General features: G+C 43.3%; 8 protein-coding genes across 8 annotated transcripts; 3 read left to right on the forward strand and 5 right to left on the reverse strand.

Annotated features, from left to right (window-relative positions):
* Window positions 1–81: 81 nt before the first annotated feature.
* LOC108045113 (fibrous sheath CABYR-binding protein) lies at window positions 82–5,045 on the reverse strand. Its single transcript, XM_017124330.2, has 4 exons — window positions 4,597–5,045; window positions 2,236–2,538; window positions 1,229–2,177; window positions 82–1,170 (listed from the first exon to the last, which is right to left on the reverse strand). The coding sequence occupies exons 1-4, from the start codon at window positions 4,666–4,668 to the stop codon at window positions 1,103–1,105; spliced, it is 1,392 nt and encodes a 463-aa protein (XP_016979819.1). The 5' UTR covers window positions 4,669–5,045; the 3' UTR covers window positions 82–1,102.
* A 470-nt stretch (window positions 5,046–5,515) lies between these two features.
* On the forward strand, window positions 5,516–6,822 carry LOC108045114 (deoxyhypusine hydroxylase). Its single transcript, XM_017124331.1, has one exon. The coding sequence runs from the start codon at window positions 5,610–5,612 to the stop codon at window positions 6,516–6,518; it is 909 nt and encodes a 302-aa protein (XP_016979820.1). The 5' UTR covers window positions 5,516–5,609; the 3' UTR covers window positions 6,519–6,822.
* A 372-nt stretch (window positions 6,823–7,194) lies between these two features.
* LOC108045116 (nucleoside diphosphate kinase) lies at window positions 7,195–7,970 on the forward strand. The gene is made up of 2 exons (XM_017124333.1): window positions 7,195–7,383; window positions 7,548–7,970. The coding sequence occupies exons 1-2, from the start codon at window positions 7,198–7,200 to the stop codon at window positions 7,878–7,880; spliced, it is 519 nt and encodes a 172-aa protein (XP_016979822.1). The 5' UTR covers window positions 7,195–7,197; the 3' UTR covers window positions 7,881–7,970.
* Window positions 7,971–7,995: 25 nt separating this feature from the next.
* Window positions 7,996–8,939, reverse strand: LOC108045115. Its single transcript, XM_017124332.1, has 2 exons — window positions 8,291–8,939; window positions 7,996–8,232 (listed from the first exon to the last, which is right to left on the reverse strand). Exons 1-2 carry the CDS (start codon window positions 8,911–8,913, stop codon window positions 8,115–8,117), a joined length of 741 nt encoding a protein of 246 aa, XP_016979821.1. The 5' UTR covers window positions 8,914–8,939; the 3' UTR covers window positions 7,996–8,114.
* Window positions 8,940–9,090: 151 nt separating this feature from the next.
* On the reverse strand, window positions 9,091–9,849 carry LOC108045117 (tubulin-specific chaperone A). Its single transcript, XM_017124335.2, has 2 exons — window positions 9,464–9,849; window positions 9,091–9,407 (listed from the first exon to the last, which is right to left on the reverse strand). Exons 1-2 carry the CDS (start codon window positions 9,670–9,672, stop codon window positions 9,284–9,286), a joined length of 333 nt encoding a protein of 110 aa, XP_016979824.1. The 5' UTR covers window positions 9,673–9,849; the 3' UTR covers window positions 9,091–9,283.
* Window positions 9,850–10,170: 321 nt separating this feature from the next.
* LOC108045107 (elongation factor 1-alpha 2) lies at window positions 10,171–14,285 on the reverse strand. Its single transcript, XM_017124312.2, has 5 exons — window positions 14,265–14,285; window positions 14,109–14,193; window positions 12,718–13,569; window positions 11,767–11,972; window positions 10,171–11,584 (listed from the first exon to the last, which is right to left on the reverse strand). Exons 3-5 carry the CDS (start codon window positions 13,538–13,540, stop codon window positions 11,225–11,227), a joined length of 1,389 nt encoding a protein of 462 aa, XP_016979801.1. The 5' UTR covers window positions 13,541–13,569; window positions 14,109–14,193; window positions 14,265–14,285; the 3' UTR covers window positions 10,171–11,224.
* Window positions 14,286–16,166: 1,881 nt separating this feature from the next.
* On the reverse strand, window positions 16,167–17,291 carry LOC108045109 (nucleolar protein 16). The gene is made up of 3 exons (XM_017124314.2): window positions 17,083–17,291; window positions 16,579–16,863; window positions 16,167–16,522 (listed from the first exon to the last, which is right to left on the reverse strand). Exons 1-3 carry the CDS (start codon window positions 17,178–17,180, stop codon window positions 16,282–16,284), a joined length of 624 nt encoding a protein of 207 aa, XP_016979803.1. The 5' UTR covers window positions 17,181–17,291; the 3' UTR covers window positions 16,167–16,281.
* Window positions 17,292–17,353: 62 nt separating this feature from the next.
* On the forward strand, window positions 17,354–18,899 carry LOC108045108 (cleavage stimulation factor subunit 1). Its single transcript, XM_017124313.1, has 3 exons — window positions 17,354–17,528; window positions 17,583–18,447; window positions 18,506–18,899. The coding sequence occupies exons 1-3, from the start codon at window positions 17,458–17,460 to the stop codon at window positions 18,842–18,844; spliced, it is 1,275 nt and encodes a 424-aa protein (XP_016979802.1). The 5' UTR covers window positions 17,354–17,457; the 3' UTR covers window positions 18,845–18,899.
* Window positions 18,900–18,998: the final 99 nt, after the last annotated feature.

Below are 18,998 nucleotides of genomic sequence, written 5' to 3' on the forward strand. Positions count from 1 at the left end.
TAACTTTTGTGTTAATTCCAATCGTGAACTGGTCACCAATCCTCTTTTGGAACTCACCCGAAATGTTGTCAAACAAGTTTATTTTCTCTTGTATTTTTTAAGATTTATTTACAAAAGAATATTCAAATGAAGAATGCCTTATACAGAAGATAAGCTACATACAAAAACGGTCTGACTTATCATTTCAGTTGCAACGGCTTCCAAAACTAATTTACGCTTTTGCTGTAATTATATGTTATATTATCATTATTATTATTATTAGAATTTGTGTTTTTCGTTTTTTCATTGAAAAAGTTAAATCTTTACTCTATCATGTATTTACGAATTCGGTTAGGAGTGATCGCGTGGAAGGGACCTTTACCTAGCACAACAGTTCCCAATGAGCTCATCCGTAGTCACCGATTGCAAATCGGCTCTTTAAAAATCAGAGACTAAATGCTTAAAAAAACGTGAAAAATATTGAAAATGTGTGAAAGTCATGCATAGGCGTATCTTAAAGCCGCAGATCATTTGTATTGCGTTACAATGGTTAAAATCTTTCCGCGTTTTAGTCGCTTATGTTTTGAGTTTTGTCCAATTGGTTTTAGAATTAAGGATATTATGTCTTAAAATTTAAAAACATCTATTTTACATACATTTCCGTCAATGTATAATTTGTTTGATTCCAATTTGATTAATTATCCACATACATATTATATTAAGATGAATTTTACAATCTGGCTGTGTATTTGTGGGGAAGAGGGTGTGGGTGGGTTGGTGGTTTGGGGATTGGAACTACTGCCTACATGTTTTGCTTGTCTGTCTAGCTGACGCACACAGTGCAACATTGAAAGTCCAGCATCGATTGCAACCTATGGCGTCCCTCGCGTCAACCAATTACTGGAAGACACGAAACTATCATCAAAATGAAGGTATTTTTTGTGTACGAAATCAAGTGATCAATTAAAAAAGAAAATCGTAGCTGTGTGATTTGGGGGAACTCTTAAATGTTTGCATGTAGTTGGCAACATCCAGACCAACTCGGCGGGCGAGTTGAAGATGCTTTTTGTACACATCCGCAACGCATTGAAGTTGTTGATTGTCCATCGGTGGTGTAATAGGTCTAGTTACAGACCTTTGGCGTTACATTCTCGCCCACTTCGGCGGAACTGTTGACGATCTTGGGCTCACCTTTGAAAAAAATATGTTAATGACTGAAGACTAGATGAATAAGGTAATTTTAACTCACCATTAACATTGATTTCGGCCTTTTTGACCTCGCTAACGACCTGTGGCTCCTTAGCAGGACTCTCCGCGGCCTTCCCCACTGTGGCATCTGTTCCGACGGGCTTGCTGACATCATTAGTGGTGGGGGTGGCGGCATCCTCGGCGACAACGGGCGTGGCACTCTCATCCGTAGTGCTATGCACGTCCTTGGGTTCCGCAGAACTCAAGATCTCCTTGGTCTCTTTGCTGCTGTCGGCTTCCTTGGGCTCGGTCACCGGTATGCTAGACTCCTTGGGCTCTTCCGCAGATTCTTCTTCCTTGGTTTCGGAAGCAGGGACTTCAGGTACCGTTTCCTTAACCTCTGTGGCCACTTCCTCCACATCATTGCTTGATTCTGCTACTTCTGGCTCAGGAGCGGAAACCTCCTCGGTGGCTGGTGTCTCTACTTGAGCTGTGTCCGAACTGCTCTTCGAACTCGCATCCACCTCCATGGGCTCTGGTGAGGCTTCCTTGACCGGCTCGGCTTGCACCTTTGGTTCCTCCACAACTGATGCTGTAGGTTCCTCGGCCTTTTCTGATTTCTTTTCATCCACTTTTTTAGATTCCTTAGCAGCTAAAGGGGTGCTTTCAACAGCCGGCTCCTCTTCGTCCACATCCATGGCGGAAACAGGCGCTTCGGGGGCAGCGGGGGTGTCTGTGGCGGCACCGTTTTCAGAGGCATCCTCGCTGGTGGGCTCTTCGAGTTTTGGCACCTCTACGGCTGACTTCTCGGGCTGTTCAGTGCTTGGTTTGACTTCATCGACATGGTTCTGCTTTTCCTCCGCCAGTGCAGGCACAGCATCCGGCTGGTCTTCGGTCTCGGCTGGCTTGGCGACCTCCTCCTTTGGCTCAGTGACCTCTTTCTCCGTCTCCTCTAGTTCATCCGCCTTTTCCTCCTTCTTTGCTTCCTTCTTCTCCTTCTTGGTAGCGGCCTGAAAAGTGGTTTCTTCGTTAGTTTGTGGTCGCTTGAAAACCAGGTAATTTGTTTACCTTTCCTTTGACCGGTGTCTGTACCTTTTCCGGCTCTTGTTCGGGATCATCACCGCCCACATCCAGCTTGCGTGCTCCGCGTCCCTTTCCAGCGCTGGCCTTGGTGGCCGAGGCTGGCGATGTGCGCGCCTTCTTGCTGGGCGGCGGCGTCACCGTCTCCGTGGTCCTTGTCGGTGTTCCTCGGGTGCTGGACCGCGTCCGCCGTCCTCCAGCCAACTCCAGACTGCCTCCCATCGTCCGCACCAGCTCCTCGCTTTCCTGCTGCGCCCGCTCAATGAACGAGCGGCGTTTGGGAGTGCGCTTCTGAAATATAAAAAAAGAGCTTGGTGAGAACACATGACATGGTGTGGTGAAAGGTGTTTCAGATAATACACCTAAGTACGTAGGGCTGGTATTAAATATTGGTAGGAACTTCTTGATTTAAATTGGTTTATTATTACTTATATTATTGTTATAGCTCACAAGCTCTTCTGATTTTCATCCAAAACTTTTTTTCCTCTTTAAAGGAATATCGGACCTCTCAAAAACTTTTGTTACCGTTATTCTAGATCAAAAGCTCTGCCCCTGAATTTCCACTAAAAGCCCAGGCTCTCTCAGTTTTTCTAACGCGAGCGGAAGGGACCGACGCATCCGCATTAAAATTGGCAAATAATTATGTTTCGGGTTCGAAAAGTATTCAAAATAAATTATACACAAAGCTAATATCTGATCGTGGCTTTTTTGGTTCAGCGATCTGCGTTAAATCGGGTAATCGCAGTATATTTCAGCAAATGTATTTTTTTTTTTTTTTTGGTGCAAGTGCAAAATGTATATGTGTGTGTATGTGTGTGCAAGTAAGTGCGTTCAACAGGCTCTGGAAATACAAATGATTGTATGACTTAAGCGAGTTAAATCTTCAACTTCGTTCTTTTCTATGGTTTATTCTTACGAGTTTTGCTTATTGTCTAAGAGAATTTTGGAAAATCTGCATAAGGAGGGAAATCGGACCAAAGAAGGAGCTTTTGTTACCGTATTCCTAGCTCGGAAGCTCTGCCACAGACTTCCCGCCAAAAATCAGGATCTCTCTTAGTTTTCCGCTTGCGTCCGGGAGGGACCGACGCATCCGCATTAGAATTGGGAAATATTTATTTTCCTGCATATTTCGGTTTCAAAAAGGATTTAAAATAAATTATACACAAGGATGATAACTAATTGTGGTCCAATCGGTTGAGCAGTCTGCGTTAAATCGGGTAATCACAGTATATTTCGGCAAATGTTGCTCTTTTGGGGCAAGTGAAAAAGTATGTGTGTGCGAGTAAGAGCGCTGGAAATTGAATCCGTTATATTTTTTTTATTTTTGTTTCGTTTTTTATTATTTTTTGTATGTTATATTTAACAAATGAATTAAATAATAACCACCCCAAAACACCAGCACGCGCACATATCACAGGTGAGTGGAACATAAAAAAACAATTGGTTTCTTGAAATTTATAAATTGATAATAGCCGTACATTTTAATTTGTGCTATGTATGATGATCACTAAAAGTTTGCGCCTTACAAATACATTTTGTATGGAATTAGTATTCCGCAGTTTAATGTTTATTCATTATTTAAGCCAAGATGTGACAAATATATGTTGTTCTCATATAAGCAAGTGTCCACTCTGCAAAGCGCGCACTGTACTATTATTCCCGCTGCAATTCGCCCACATAATCCCGTTTACAGCTGAATTCACACAACAGACTCCCAAATGAGACCATATTCATATACATACGTAAATGTATTTATTGCTGTCGATCGGGGGAGTTAATTTAAACATCTATATCTAATAGCATGGCCGCCTCTAAAAAAAATGGTACCTAATCTAGAGCGCAACGTATACATATGCAGGCACGCCAACATGCAAGTGTTCAAGCCGCTGTATATGACAAAGTACAGCAAACAACAAAAAGTCGAAAAGGGAACCAGAAAAAATAAAAACAAACGAGACGCGGCAGCAGCGGCAAAACGTGAGTTCAAAGAGGAACGACGATTGCTTTGGCCTCTCTCGTCCTCTCTTATTCTTTTGCCGCCTCTTCTTTAGCGAGTAGCTGCCACACGTATACACACACGCACATGGTTCCATTGAATAGCAAGAGGGAGGGGGAAGTTGGAAAGTGGAAGGGAAAAAGCGCGCGCACACGAGGGTAGACGTTGGAAAAAAGAAACGTAAATAGAAAACGGACGCACAAAGAGAAATGTGGAAAATGCACAAAATATACACACATTGTTATTTTGGAAAAATACTGCAGATAATTCGGGCAATGCAAATCCCATGTTTGTGTGCGTTATCGCCGCGCTATGTTAATTGTCGCTAAATTTGTGTGTGTTCGGCTACTTACGGGTGTCTTCTTGTCGTCCCCCTCTTCTATTTCCACCACCTCTGGCTTTTGGGCCACTGTTGCCTCCGACATTGTTTAGTAGATGATGTAGTAGTATCTTCAAGTATTTCGCAATTGCTGTATCTTTCCAAACTGCAGACTTTGCTGGCGAGTTTACTCCAATCTCTCACAGGCGCACACAACTACAATTACAGGTAACTCGACACAGCCACGCTTCGCATACCGTGAACAAGCAAGTTTACAAATGCCGATTTTGCGAGCTAGAGAACGAAAAAAACCGCCTATTTTCTCACTAATTATGCGAAATAATTTAAGCCAAGATTTACAAGTATTTTAAGTGCCTGAAACGCTCGCTTTTTGCCTTTTTAATACAATTTTAACGCGCCTGCACGGAGTAAACGTAACTAAACTGCTTCTTGCTAGTGCTGCACAATTTGTGGCGGCGCGGCCTTTCGGGCCAGTGTTGGGAAGGGTAGCGGGAGTTGGGGGTGAATGGCAGTGTCAGCAGCAGGGTTGTCTGATGTTTGAAAAAGAGCTCATTTCCTTTTTTGAATATTTTAGAATATTGAATTTTATGCGTCTCTTTAAACGTCTGTTGAAACATTTAAGGTTGTTTCTTATGTCATTTTCTCTGGAAAAAAGTTATCAAATATAGATAACTACATCTATATTTTATTTTGTTGCTGAACCCCATACATATATACAGAGATTTCAAGTAATAACGGGTATAAGAAGTACAACTTAGTGTTCACTTTTTCTATATTTAGTACTTTTAAAATACCGATATCGGATTGCTAAAGAAAAATTCAGATATTATAAGTACCCATAAAACAGTTACTTTTTTTGGAGTAAACAGTTCCATACCAAAATCTGTAATACACAAATTTAAATTCCTACTGATACTTTAATTTGTGGCAACCCTGACCACAACAAGTTGTGTTGGTAAACGCCCAGAAGCCCGTTCCCACGCGGCATCTAAAGAATTTTTTATTAAAAAACCGCACTACATCGAAATGGTCTCCCAGCAGCAGATCGAAGCCATCGGAGGAGTCCTGAACAACAAAGATCGCCCGCTGAAAGAGCGTTTTCGGGCTTTGTTCACCCTGAAAAATATTGGAGGAGGAACGGCAATTGAGGCGATCAGCAAAGCTTTCGACGATGATTCAGCGCTGCTAAAACACGAACTGGCCTATTGTTTGGGCCAGATGCAGGACGCCAAGGCACTAGACATCCTGACCAAGGTCCTGAAGGACACCGCGCAGGAGCCGATGGTGCGCCACGAGGCAGCGGAGGCCATGGGAGCCATAGGGCACCCCGATGTGTTGCCCATTTTGGAGGAGTACAAAACGGATCCGGTAGTGGAGGTGGCCGAAACGTGTGCCATCGCCTTGGACCGAGTCCGCTGGATGCAGAGTGGTCAGAAGGTCGACGACAACAATCCCTACGCCTCCGTGGATCCTTCACCACCAACGGCGGGCGATAAAAGTGTGGCCGAACTTAAGACCATCTACCTGGATGCCCAGCAGAGTCTGTTCGATCGATATAGGGCCATGTTCAGCCTTCGTAATCTGCGCACCGAGGATAGTGTCCTGGCCATCGCCGAGGGACTGAAGGACTCCTCCGCCCTGTTCCGCCACGAGGTGGCCTTCGTCCTGGGACAGCTGCAGGAGCCCTGCAGCATTCCCTACCTGCAGGATAACCTGGAGGATCGCCTGGAGAACGAAATGGTGCGCCACGAATGTGCCGAGGCCCTAGGCGCCATTGCCACAGAGGATTGCATCCAGATTCTGAAACGCTATGCGGAGGACGACAAACGCGTCGTAAAGGAGAGCTGCGTCATCGCATTGGACATGTGCGAGTACGAGAACAGCCCTGAGTTTCAGTACGCTGACGGCCTGACCAAACTGGACGGGACGAAGTGATTTACCCAGCCCAATTGCATCTACCAACTGTATATATTATTTGTTAACTTGTATTGTTTTATCACGTACTGTGATTACACGGATCTAATCTTATCGAAACGTGACATACTGGGGGTTTAACTTCGCCTCCAAGTAGTATGATTTAACGATTGCGGTTTTAGAAGATGAAATTTGATAACTTCAAGGGCAAATTTTTTTGGGGATTTCATCTTTTTAAAGGGCTCTGCTTATTGGCAAAGAACACCGAGTTGATAATTTTTTTAGAAATTCAAAAACGAAACTCAATAAACAACATACAATTTTATAGCTTCTGATTTATTTGCAACAATGATGTAGCCGCCATGATTTAAACTAAATATTTACCACGATCTTAAAATACCCAAAAAGTTTGACAAACCAGCGACGTGGCAAACCAGCGACGTGGCAACGCTACGAAAGTGGATACAAATTTAAATATCTCAGCGATTCCCGGGGACTTGATCCAAGTTTCAAATGGAAAGTTAAGGAATAAATAATATAAGAATTTTGACCAAGATCGAAAAGACTTACTGCCCTTAAAAATCGCAAGTAACCCGAGAAAAGCTCATAAAAGCGGCGCTACAGTGTGACCACTACGCGATACCCACAAATTCACTTTGCCGGCGTATTATTGGCAAGATTTTTCTGCGACGACGTACCCATGAAGCTACCGATGCTTGGAACCATCTTGGCATTCTTTTCCGTATTTTTGGCGACAATGGCGGCTAACAAGGAGCGTACCTTTATCATGGTCAAGCCTGATGGCGTCCAGCGAGGACTCGTCGGCAAGATCATTGAGCGCTTCGAGCAGAAGGGCTTCAAACTGGTCGCCCTGAAGCACACCTGGGTGAGCAGATAATTAAATTAGGAAGAAATCAATATACATAGGTAGCCCCCACGCGGGGTTATCTTCGGCCCTAACCTCAAAGGTTGGGTGCAGGCGTCAACGGAATTACATGTGTTTTAGAGGTCAAAACTGCAATTACTGATAACGAACCGTTTTGTAACCAGGCCTCCAAGGAGCTGCTGGAGAAGCACTACGCCGATCTGTCCGCCCGTCCCTTCTTCCCCGGACTCGTGAACTACATGAACTCCGGCCCCGTGGTGCCCATGGTGTGGGAGGGTCTGAATGTGGTCAAGACTGGTCGTCAGATGCTCGGCGCCACCAACCCCGCCGACTCGCTGCCCGGCACCATCCGCGGTGACTTCTGCATCCAGGTGGGTCGCAACATCATCCACGGCTCTGATGCCGTCGAGTCCGCCGAGAAGGAGATCGCTCTGTGGTTCAACGAGAAGGAGCTGGTCACCTGGACCCCGGCTGCCAACGACTGGATCTACGAATAGGTCGGTGTCTCAATCGCTTGTCGCTCATCTAAGCTGAATACAGAAAGATTCTTTTAAAGAAATAAAATTCCACAATAATTAGTAAAGAAATTTTGTTGTTTAGAAAAAGTTTTACAATTCGGTTTGTGGGAGTCGCAATTCATACATGGGGGTAGAGAAAACCTATTTTCAAGGCTTATATAATTATTTAGAATTGTCATTGTCGTTCGATTTTATTTATAAGTAATAAGTATGTTAAAATTCAGTTCTGTAGGCTGCCCATTGAGCTATTGGGTTTTTCGAAGGTAACACCCATCCTTTGGGTATATAGGAACCTCTTCCGCCATGACTTATGTAAGAGTCCCAGGTTGATCTACATACAATAGGGTTATTTATTTAAAGAAGAGTCAAAGGATATATGTATGTCTTACCGAATTTCTAGGAACCTCCCCTTGGTCTTCCGAAACCAATTTGCAGATTGGCCAAAGAAAACTGCATCCCATTGGGATTCTGTTGAGGCAGCCTTCTTGGACTCTTTGACAAGGTCGCCTTTACTCTCCTCCTGGACCCGTCGCCAAACACGTCGCATTTGGGCTAGTTTTTGGCTTAGTGCCGCCTTGTCTCCTCCACGAGACTCGCATAGTTTCTCCAGAAGATCAAGGGATTCCAAAATGGAGGCCGCATCGTGTTGCTTTCGTAGGGAGATGTGCTCCGCTTGTTTCTTTTTGGGATTTCGCGGGGGATCTATGGAATACTTCCTCTCTGTGAACAATAGTTTTCCTGATATCTTGTTTTCCCATTTTGCCCGCTTATTTTTTTGTTTATCTAAGAGTCGGCGACGTTTTCTTTGTTTTTGTATGCCGGCTACTTTTTGGCCCGGCACTTGGTCAAGTTCATACAGCAGGGTTGTAGTGCTGCGCTGCAGTTCCTCCGCCTGTTCCACATTGAAGTATTGTTCTCGTTCACTACTTAGGTACTCCAGTTGTCTTAAATTTTCTATGACATGCCGAATATTTGCTTTAATTTCGCTTAATTTTAGATTTTTGTGCGGCATTTTGGTAAAACTGTGTTGGTAAACGTCTAAAAAGAGTAAGGCTAGTTATAGGGTAGTTTTAAAAGATTTTAATAAAATTTATTGTTACAAATTTATTAATAAAACCGTCATAAGCGTTTTAAAATAGCAAAGAAAATATGTGGCTTAAAGACTAACCCGTGTAGAAATAATAAGTAATTGCAAGCCAACAGCTGATTTTTCAGTTGTTAGATTAGTTTTATTTATTTTGTATCAAAACAAGATTATTGGGTATTAAATTCATTAATACTTAGGAGGTTAAGGCCGCTGCAGCTCAGAAATTTCTGTTTTGCTTTTGCCTTCAGGAATTTTCAGTTATTGCGAATATAAAATAGAGAAAAAATGGAATCATTTAGACATCCAGTTCCACTTTGGCGGCTTTCAAGATCTCTGCGCCCTTGGTATATGCCTCCGTCTCCTTGAGATCCTGCTCATCATTGAGGTACTTTTCCAAAACCTCATACTCTTTTTGCAATCTGCGAAGAATATGATTCATTATCCAATTAAAATAGGAAACTGTAACGCCCTTTACCTCCTCTTGGAGTCAGGCACCATCATTATGCACTCCTGAATGACCTCCTCCTGCTTGCGCAGTACATGGTCATCGGCTCCCTCGCCCCTGAATTTTTCCATCCTGGACTGCTCTATTAGCACGTCTTTTTGGTAGCATGACTTCTCTTTGGTCAGCCGCTTAACGACTCCAGTTTTAATAACCAGCTGTCTGATGCGTGGATCTGCCATTTTTCTGTTGCTTCCGCTGTGTTTAACTTTGTACTAAAGTTAGTCAAGCTCGGCGGGGGAGCACTTGGTCTGAGTCACAGTTATTTCACCTAAACTTCGAACAGCCGGCTGAGATTCGGTCCAATTTGCGGTGCCTTGTTGTTTTTATACAGGGCGCCTAGTGAGTCAGAACCAGGGCTGTCAAGCCAAATAATGGAACTAGACTAAATGAACCAAATATATTGTGAACTGGTAGAATTTGAATTTACATTAAAACTTCCTACAATAATAGGAATAACCCTTTTATTTGTAGTTCCGTTTATTGAACTTTAGAAATGGTTCCTCTTGTTTCTAAATTATTAAACATGTTAATAAGTAAGAACAAGTTAGTAAGTAAGTGCTCAGTAATGCATGTGAAATTCAAAGTTAATAACTCCAGCCGAAAAGCCTACAAATTTAAACTACGCTATATAAAGTTATTATAAACCATTCAAGTGTACCTTAAGGCCAAAGTCATTGTTTTGTGGTATTTACGGTTAAGCTTCCTTTATTTTTCTCATCATTTAAAAGATCTTGTATCAAGCAACATGTTCTGAATCCAAGAGTTCTGGTGTCGGTTACAATTGTTTTCGATTTGTATAAATTCAGAGTGTGAGAGAGTAACGTGTATTATATGCTGGTTATGGGTAATGCAATGACATGTGGTTAACGTATATAATGTAGTATGCAAATTCAAATGAGGCTCGATCAAACATTTATAATGTTTTCAAAAAACCGCATGATTATGTGTGTTATGTTGATTCCTTTTTTTGTAATACTTCTTAAGCATTTGTCTTTTGGTTTCAAGAGAAATTTTAAATTCATTACGAATGTAGTCTTCTTTTTGGGTTTTTTTTTTGTTTTAAGGGTTTTTGTTTTGGAGTGTAGGCGTGGTTTAAAACTAAATCCGGAAATTACATTTTATAATAGATTTTAAATCGAATGCCTCCGACTTGACTTATCAAAAGTATAAAAAGTGTTTAAAATCCATTCGAAACAGGTGGATGATGCACGACCGGATGTGTGACTGCTAATCAAATGTAAGGTTAGTTTGTAGATGAGTATATATCGAAGAGGCAGGCTACAGCAGGCCTCCGAAGGACCCTGCCCACTCCCAGTCGTAGGTGGTGCTGGGTTTCCTGCGGAAGGACTTGCGATGACGATACAAGTTCAGATAGCTGCAGTAGACCAGTAGGGTAAAGAGGACCAAAACCGACCCGAGGAGCTGGAAAGAATCCTTCTTCGCACCTTTGCTGCAGCTCTTCTCGCTAATCGTACTTGTGGTTAATTTATAGGGTAGTATCTGCTCGATTTCATATAATATCTGCCTCTGGCGGCAGCTGCTAATAGTAGTAATTGGTGTCTTGGTTGCCACGGAGCTATGGTTTGCTTTTGATCGTCGAGTGGATATTATAATTTTGACATGTGTGTTGTTATGTGTTATTGTTGCTGTTGCTCTAGCCGTCTGCTTTTGTTGTTCTTGATGTTGTTGTTGTTGGGTTCGAGTAATGTCGTAGTTCTGCTGGCACCCTAGTTATTTCTTCTTCTGTGCCTTCTCAGCGGCTTTTGTCACCTTGCCCGAGGTCGTCTCTTTAAAGTTGACCGACTTAATGACGCCGACGGCGACAGTTTGGCGCATGTCGCGCACTGCGAACCGTCCCAGCGGTGGGAACTCCTGGAAGCTCTCGACGCACAGCGGCTTGCTGGGCACCAGCACTATAATGGCCGCATCTCCAGACTTGATGGCCTTCGGCTCCGTCTCGGTGGTCTTGCCCGTGCGGCGGTCACACTTCTCCTTAATCTCGGCAAACTTGCAGGCAATGTGGGCCGTGTGGCAATCCAATACGGGAGTGTAGCCATTGGCTATCTGGCCTGGATGGTTCAGCACTATTACCTGCGGGGGAAGACAACAAAAAAACAAGGAGTCAATAAATCAACTATCGGCAGTCGGCATAAATTAAATCCTTAAAAAGTAGGGGATCTAAATCCCCAACGATCCAAATTAATCAACTACCTCATTTAGGAAAGGGTTTACAAATTCACATTATCAGTCTTAAAAAAACTTGGTTGACCTACCTGAGCGGTGAAGTCTGCAGCTCCCCTGGGAGGATTGTTCTTGGAATCGCCAGCCACATACCCACGACGCAACTCCTTTACGGACACGTTCTTCACGTTGAAGCCGACGTTGTCGCCGGGCATCGCCTCGGTAAGCGCTTCGTGGTGCATCTCCACCGACTTAACCTCGGTGACCAGGTTGACTGGAGCGAAGTTGACAACCATGCCTGCAATGAGACCGGAAACATCCGAGTTATACATATATGAATGGACTGTCTCATTTTCACTGAAAGAAATCTCAGTCAAAGGCAAACTAAGACTCTTGAATTCATTTTGATACAAATTGTTCTGCAGTATTCTCAATTTTTTGAATTTTTATCTAGAAAAATTTTAATTGTTATATTTCCGTTTTTTACTTTGAAGTTGAATATTAAAAGCTCTTAAATAAGAAACTAGATGATGGGCCCATTTTCCCTAACTTCTATTGTAAGAAATAAAAAAAATGTTGATCTAAGATATGTGAATCATTGTTTAATTTTTATTGGATTTAATTTAATAGTATATTGGGACCAAACGACTCTTACAAAACAAACTGAATTCATTGTTTTGACTTTTTGCAATAGTTGGATACAAGGTATTAATGCCGGCTACCATATTCACATATTTTTATTATTTTAAAAGGATTTCACTTTCAATTTGAAAATGGAAGTTCTTTTCAAGGAGGATAACCAGTTTCCACAAGTGCATGGGGGTGACGCGCCTCGCTCTTGACGGAGAATTCTCTCAACAATGCATACATGCGCAAGACTATCTCCAAGGTGGTGGCAGTGGGAGTTGCAGCCCACTGCCGACCCAAATTTCGCAGAGAACATGAATGAAATAATCAGAGAGGGTGGGAGGACCTTACTTCCACCACTTAACCCGGAAGACAAGGGAACCAATCAAGACGGGGTACTGCAACAGCAGATTTACCTGGCTTAAGGAGACCAGTCTCCACGCGACCCACTGGTACGGTGCCGATGCCTCCGATCTTGTAGACGTCCTGAAGTGGCAGCCGGAGCGGCTTGTCGGTGGGACGCTGGGGCGGCAGGATCGCGTCCAGCGCGTCGATCAAACACTTTCCCTCCGCCTTGCCCTCCTTGCGTTCCACGGACCATCCCTTGAACCACGGCATCTTCTCGGAGGGCTCCAGCATATTATCGCCGTGCCATCCAGAGATGGGCACAAAGGCCACAGAGGCCGGATTATAGCCTATCTTTTTGATGTACGAGGACACCTCCTTCTTTATCTCCTCATAACGAGCCTCGCTATATGGCGGTTCAGTAGAATCCATCTTGTTGACGCCCACGATCAACTGCTTCACGCCCAGCGTGAATGCCAAAAGGGCGTGCTCACGAGTCTGGCCGTTCTTGGAGATCCCGGCCTCGAACTCTCCGGTTCCGGCGGCCACAATCAGAACCGCACAATCGGCCTGCGAGGTACCGGTGATCATGTTCTTAATGAAATCGCGATGTCCGGGGGCATCGATGATGGTCACGTAGTACTTGGCCGTCTCGAACTTCCACAGAGCAATGTCGATGGTAATGCCACGCTCCCGCTCCGCCTTCAGCTTGTCCAGCACCCATGCGTACTTAAAGGAGCCCTTGCCCATCTCTTGGGCCTCCTTCTCGAACTTCTCGATAGTACGCTTGTCGATTCCGCCGCATTTGTAAATCAGATGGCCGGTGGTAGTCGACTTGCCGGAGTCCACATGGCCAATCACCACAATGTTAATATGGATCTTCTCTTTGCCCATCTTCACAGATTAAGCCTTTTCCTATAAAGCTGTAAGGGAGACATGAAATGTTGGAGAGATGCTTGGATCAACTATGTCGGTGGATAAAATCCAGTAGGATGTGAATGTGGGCCTTAATTTAATGGGTGGTGCAGACGAGTGACGTATGTATGCTGTGGGTGTGGGTCGTGTCATCGTGGTGTAGACACCAAAAGCACATTGCATACACACATGCATAGATGCACACCGAGGAAAAGATAGGACAATTTCCTTTGTATTTGTAAGTCTTATCGTTAAAATGCATCTTATAAAAAACAATTATTTTTTATAAAAAAAACAATTATGACATAAATAATTATTAAAAGAAATAAATCAGAATAATAATAATAATTACATTTAAAAAGCATGAAACTCGGAAGACATTTAAGAAAAGTTAATTGAATAATATAAAAAGAATAAACTGTTTTTTTTTTTTTTTTAATTCTTGTAAAATGTTGGCGAGCAAAATATAAATTTTCAAGCAGCTATTATTTATGGGGTGCACGAATATCTGCAGAATTTCCGTTTGATTAAAGAAAAAAAAACTCACCTGTTTTAACTCGATTTTTAGAGCTGGTCACTGGCGATGCTGAGCTTTCAAAAACTGAATACAAAAATCCACTCGACGCTGTATCCTTGAAATTAAAAAAATTAAGTAAGAATAATGTTATAGGTAGGTTATAGCTTTTTTGATAGTTTTCCGTACTCTGCTGCCGGTCAAACGACCAAGCCAAGTGTCCGTCGGTTAAAGACTGCCGTATATATCTCTCCGCCGATTTGCACCGGGTGAAAAATCAATAACGAGCCACAGACATAAACGATTCGAGCCGAAGTCTACGAACCCTGAGGAAAATGCACTCTCCAGCAGACGACGTTTTAACCGGAGAGAAGCCCCCACCCAAAAAGTCTGACGACCCGGGGAAATGCGGAAAACATTGCGACAGTCTGGGGAAAAGAACCGGCCGGTTTTTTTTTTGTGGGAAAACCAATAGGAATAAGATTCTATCAGCTTTTCTTAAATCAAAATGACGAAGTTACAAAATTTCGCAACATGCTGAAAAAGAAAATCAATGAGAAATGGCCAGAAGCATCGGCATTCGGCGACATTCGTGCGGCTGAAAATTCGCGATTCCAAAGGGTGAAAAACTGCAGAAAAAGAGACGGGCAAGAAAGAGATGGCGAATGGCCGCGGATTGCACTTGCTGTTCCTGCAGAAAGAGACGGAGAGATCGAGAGAGCTGCAGGGCGTTGTGATTTATTTTCTACCCCAGTGACAATTTTACTTGCCGATTTTCCCGCATGTTATTTTTAAATCTCTGTATTTGCATCGAAGTGCAAATTGCAAGAAAGAAAAGGAAAAGAGGGAAAAAAGAGAAATATGTAAAAATACTTTGGCAGACATGCAGGGCAGGAAAAATAATCTGCCAAGCATGTGTCATGCCGGAATTTCCATATTCTTGCAGCTAATTCCAATAGAAACTGGGGAACAAACATCGTGGGAACGGGAATATTATAATATAAAACGGGAATAATCCAGGCGAAATCGAACACGCACACACATGCACCAAGCCGCCATGTTGGAATTTTTTAAGTCTACGAAATTTGTTTAATTTACTTGCGATTTGAGGCACTGAGAACTCGAATTTCCAAACCGTATCGATTTACGCAGACCGGCCACCGTTATTTCCATGCGGCTATTATGCAAAACGTCATGGGAAACCGGTCGGAAATGCACAACACGCTCACTTTTGGCCAAACACTCAATTAAATGCTTGGAAAATCTAAGAAATTCCTTTTCAATATGCAGAAATTGTCACTTGCAAAACCAATCGATGCCTATTAGTATTGGCAAATTTAAAGGATTTTACGGGAGCTCCGCGTGCACTTACCTCGAAATCACAAAACGGAAAGACCGAGAAAGCGCTCGACTCCGAGCAGAACGGAGCCGAACCGATTCCGATTTAGAGATGGACCAGGATCTTGTGTTTAATTGGGAAATTGGGATGGTCTCAATATTTTATTGGGCTTTGGTCCCTATATTTAAGGATGTGTTTTTGATAAAGAAACTATAAATTTAATTGTCAAGAGGTAAATTTTTGAATATTTCAAATTGAACTTAAACATGAAAAAATACAATATGTTAGACAATTTTTTAAGAGGTGAAAGACTTCAAAAATCATTTAGCTTACTCGGTAAACTCACTGCCTTCTTTTTATTAAATTGCACTTTGTAAAAAATCGTCAAAATTTATCTCTGTATTAATGATTTTAAATATTTGAATTGTCAATTAAATCGGATACGCGTGGGGCCCGTCTCTAATATACATGCAAAATTGCAACTCAGTGCAGCTTATTTTCGATTTCGTTGGAGTGAGACGACAGGCTGCCCTTATTTTTATTTTCTTTCTTTCGTACGACATTAAAAAAAAAAGGATTGCCACTGGCTAGGCTTTGTAAAAGTAGTTATAAAATATTAATAAAATTGTTTCATATCCTTAAAATGAACTCTTGTACTGACGTTGGTAAAAAAAATTTAATTTGGTACAAGATTTTTTCCTGTAATCAAAAAATTCTAAACTTTACTATTTACGAGGAAAAATCTATTCGACTTTACTTGCTTTTTTCTGTGTATTTAAAGAAATATGATACATCTAGTCATTACAAATAATAGGGTATGAACCCGAAAACTGTTATATTTTAGATTATATTACAGTTCAGAAGCACTTATTTCCATTCACTGTCCGATTCGTACTCCTCCCAATCCGGTTTTACGCCGCTGGGAAGCTTCTTCTGTTCCAGGTACACGTTGAACTGCTCCGGAATGGACATGAATCTGCGTATCTTTAAGCGGAACTGCCTCCAGGTCCATTGACCAAAGTTCTTTCGATCGGTGACCATGGCCTTGTAATTAAACTTGTGCTTGTTAAGGAAGTAGGACAGTTCCTTGACCACACCCTTGGGTAATCTGTAGATATTTTACCAATTAGGAGACAGTTTTTAATCGGAGAATCTCCATATAACCTGAATTCCGGATCGGCACGTTCGCTGGCCAGTTGCTCTAGTTCCTGGACCACATGTTCTCGTTTTGGACCCTCCTTCACGGCTGGTTTTTTGATCCCCAATGCCCGGCGCTCATCGTCGTCAAGTTCTTCCTCCAGAAATCCATTTACCACTCTCGCCGCCAGAAGACGATCCTTCTTGTAGCTAGGAATCGCAATGGTCTTGTTGACATCCTTGGCCAATCCCATTTCACTGAAGTTGGTGCCCACGCGTTGGTCCTCCATCCACATCTTCTTCATCCTGGGACTGGAAAATATAAAATTGAACTTAAGTAAAAGAAAAAACAAAACTTTTGTCCGATTTAAAATACACTACAAATGCGCGTCAATTAATCGATCGTTGCTTTGGCGGTATAAGGATACAGTTATTAAATTTAATATGTTTGGAAAATCTCATTCAACTGGTTTCCAAACTCCCTACCTAAACTGCAGAACTCTCTAAAAGAGCCTCAAAGACCCTACTTACTCCTTAATTTTTCCCGTCGAACTGCGTGTTTTGTTCATCGTCTTGCGGTTCACATTATAGCGGTAACGCTTTCGGGCGTGATTCTTGCGGATTTTCATTGTTAAATTGCTTAATTAGTAATTTCTAACGCTGCTTAAATGAAATGTGCCAAACCAAAACAATTTTAAACCGCACGTGTTGCAGCTGATTAGAGTGACATAGGCAGGAAAATACCAAAAACCACTCAAAACTTCAGGCTAGTATTTAAATACCATCCCAGCTAGAGATGGCATACCGGCAAGGCAAATAAAAACGATAACAATAGCTTCGACTCCTACTAAATCTTGGTTTTTTGTTTATATTCGTGTTGAAAAATAATTGTAATAAATAACCACGATGCGCGATGAGATTTTGGACCCCAGCAACCTGGTCAAGAACAGGGAGATCTTGTACCGCCTGATGATCAGGTAGGTGAAGCCCTAAAAGGGAATATTACTACAAATCTCTGGCATTTCTGACAGCCAACTGATGTACGATGGCTTGGAGAAGTTCGCCATGGAGCTGTCCATGCTTGTAAAGGCGGACCAGTGTGCTCCGAGTGAACGACTGTTGCACGTAATGATTGCCGGAATGCAGACACTAAGCGATAAGGACAAGAACCATTCGGATGACGTCCTGCCCGGGATAGACCTGGAATTTGAGCCGGAGGCCTCTGCCTTGGCCCCGGAACCCCACTCCTACGAAACGGCCTACGTGACCTCGCATAAACAGGCCTGTCGCGCCGGGGCCTTCAGTTGCGATGGATCTTTGGTGGCCACCGGAAGTGTGGATGCCAGCATCAAGATTTTGGATGTGGAGCGAATGCTGGCCAAGTCGGCACCCGAGGACATAGAGCCGGGTAGGGAGCAGCAGGGTCACCCGGTCATTCGCACGCTTTATGATCACACTGACGAGGTGTCATATCTCGAGTTCCACCCCAAGGAACACATCCTGGCCTCCGCCTCGCGCGATGGCACTGTCAAGCTGTTTGACATCGCCAAGCCCTCGGTGAAGAAGGCCCACAAGGTTTTCACCGACTGCGAGCCCGTTTTGTGCCTCTCCTTCCATCCCACGGGTGACTACGTGGCAATCGGCACGGAGCACAATGTCCTGAGGGTTTATGATGTGCACACCACTCAGTGCTTTGTGAGTGCCATACCCTCCCAGCAGCACAAGGCGGGAGTGACCTGTGTGAAGTATTCACCCACTGGAAAACTGTACGCCACTGGCAGTTACGATGGAGATATAAAGATTTGGGATGGGATCAGCGGGCGGTGCATCAACACCATTGCCGAGGCGCACGGAGGAGCGGCCATTTGCTCGCTGGAGTTCACAAGAAATGGGAAGGTAAGGAACATCTATACTGGTATCTTGACGAGGCCGAATTAAAACGAATTCCTGTTAGTACCTCCTTTCTTCCGGTATGGATTCCCTGGTGTACCTTTGGGAGCTGTGCACGAGTCGTCCCATCCAGACATACACTGGTGCAGGAACCACCGGCAAGCAGGAACACCAAACGGAGGCCGTGTTTAACCACACCGAGGACTACGTGCTCTTCCCCGACGAGGCCACCACGTCGCTGTGTTCCTGGAACTCACGTAATGGCTGCCGACTGACTCTCAATTCGCTGGGACACAACGGACCTGTGCGCTACATTACCCACTCACCGAATGCACCTGCATTCCTCACCTGCTCCGATGACTTTCGGGCACGTTTCTGGTACCGAAGGGCCAATAATCAGTAAATTGACAAAGCTGGCAAATTTAATAAAAATACAATATAATATTTAAGAAACAAAATTTTAATCTTTTTTATCTGCATTATTCAACTGTGTATTTTGAGAGAGCTTTTGAAATCTGAGATGCCGAGATCCTAGGAAATGGAATGGACATCCCTTC

The sequence above is a fragment of the Drosophila rhopaloa genome, unplaced genomic scaffold (assembly GCF_018152115.1).
Source record: "Drosophila rhopaloa isolate 14029-0021.01 unplaced genomic scaffold, ASM1815211v1 contig_167, whole genome shotgun sequence".
In the NCBI taxonomy this organism is placed as follows: Eukaryota; Metazoa; Arthropoda; class Insecta; order Diptera; family Drosophilidae; genus Drosophila; species Drosophila rhopaloa.

Bases quoted from the DNA above. Each gene is read 5' to 3' on its own strand.
- LOC108045113 (XM_017124330.2), bottom strand. From the start codon at position 4,668: ATGTCGGAGGCAACAGTGGCCCAAAAGCCAGAGGTGGTGGAAATAGAA. The intron at 2,178-2,235 runs GTAAACAAATTA...ACCACTTTTCAG, and splicing joins AGACACCGGTCAAAGGAAAG to GCCGCTACCAAGAAGGAGAA. The intron at 1,171-1,228 runs GTGAGTTAAAAT...TTTTTTTCAAAG, and splicing joins GGCCGAAATCAATGTTAATG to GTGAGCCCAAGATCGTCAAC.
- LOC108045114 (XM_017124331.1), top strand. From the start codon at position 5,610: ATGGTCTCCCAGCAGCAGATCGAAGCCATCGGAGGAGTCCTGAACAAC.
- LOC108045116 (XM_017124333.1), top strand. From the start codon at position 7,198: ATGAAGCTACCGATGCTTGGAACCATCTTGGCATTCTTTTCCGTATTT. The intron at 7,384-7,547 runs GTGAGCAGATAA...TTTTGTAACCAG, and splicing joins TCGCCCTGAAGCACACCTGG to GCCTCCAAGGAGCTGCTGGA.
- LOC108045115 (XM_017124332.1), bottom strand. From the start codon at position 8,913: ATGCCGCACAAAAATCTAAAATTAAGCGAAATTAAAGCAAATATTCGG. The intron at 8,233-8,290 runs GTAAGACATACA...TATTGTATGTAG, and splicing joins GGGAGGTTCCTAGAAATTCG to ATCAACCTGGGACTCTTACA.
- LOC108045117 (XM_017124335.2), bottom strand. From the start codon at position 9,672: ATGGCAGATCCACGCATCAGACAGCTGGTTATTAAAACTGGAGTCGTT. The intron at 9,408-9,463 runs GTAAAGGGCGTT...TATTCTTCGCAG, and splicing joins GTGCCTGACTCCAAGAGGAG to ATTGCAAAAAGAGTATGAGG.
- LOC108045107 (XM_017124312.2), bottom strand. From the start codon at position 13,540: ATGGGCAAAGAGAAGATCCATATTAACATTGTGGTGATTGGCCATGTG. The intron at 11,973-12,717 runs GTAAATCTGCTG...GTCTCATTGCAG, and splicing joins GACTGGTCTCCTTAAGCCAG to GCATGGTTGTCAACTTCGCT. The intron at 11,585-11,766 runs GTAGGTCAACCA...CTTCCCCCGCAG, and splicing joins CTGCAGACTTCACCGCTCAG to GTAATAGTGCTGAACCATCC.
- LOC108045109 (XM_017124314.2), bottom strand. From the start codon at position 17,180: ATGAAAATCCGCAAGAATCACGCCCGAAAGCGTTACCGCTATAATGTG. The intron at 16,864-17,082 runs GTAAGTAGGGTC...TATATTTTCCAG, and splicing joins TCGACGGGAAAAATTAAGGA to TCCCAGGATGAAGAAGATGT. The intron at 16,523-16,578 runs GTTATATGGAGA...AAATATCTACAG, and splicing joins CGTGCCGATCCGGAATTCAG to ATTACCCAAGGGTGTGGTCA.
- LOC108045108 (XM_017124313.1), top strand. From the start codon at position 17,458: ATGCGCGATGAGATTTTGGACCCCAGCAACCTGGTCAAGAACAGGGAG. The intron at 17,529-17,582 runs GTAGGTGAAGCC...CATTTCTGACAG, and splicing joins TTGTACCGCCTGATGATCAG to CCAACTGATGTACGATGGCT. The intron at 18,448-18,505 runs GTAAGGAACATC...AATTCCTGTTAG, and splicing joins AGTTCACAAGAAATGGGAAG to TACCTCCTTTCTTCCGGTAT.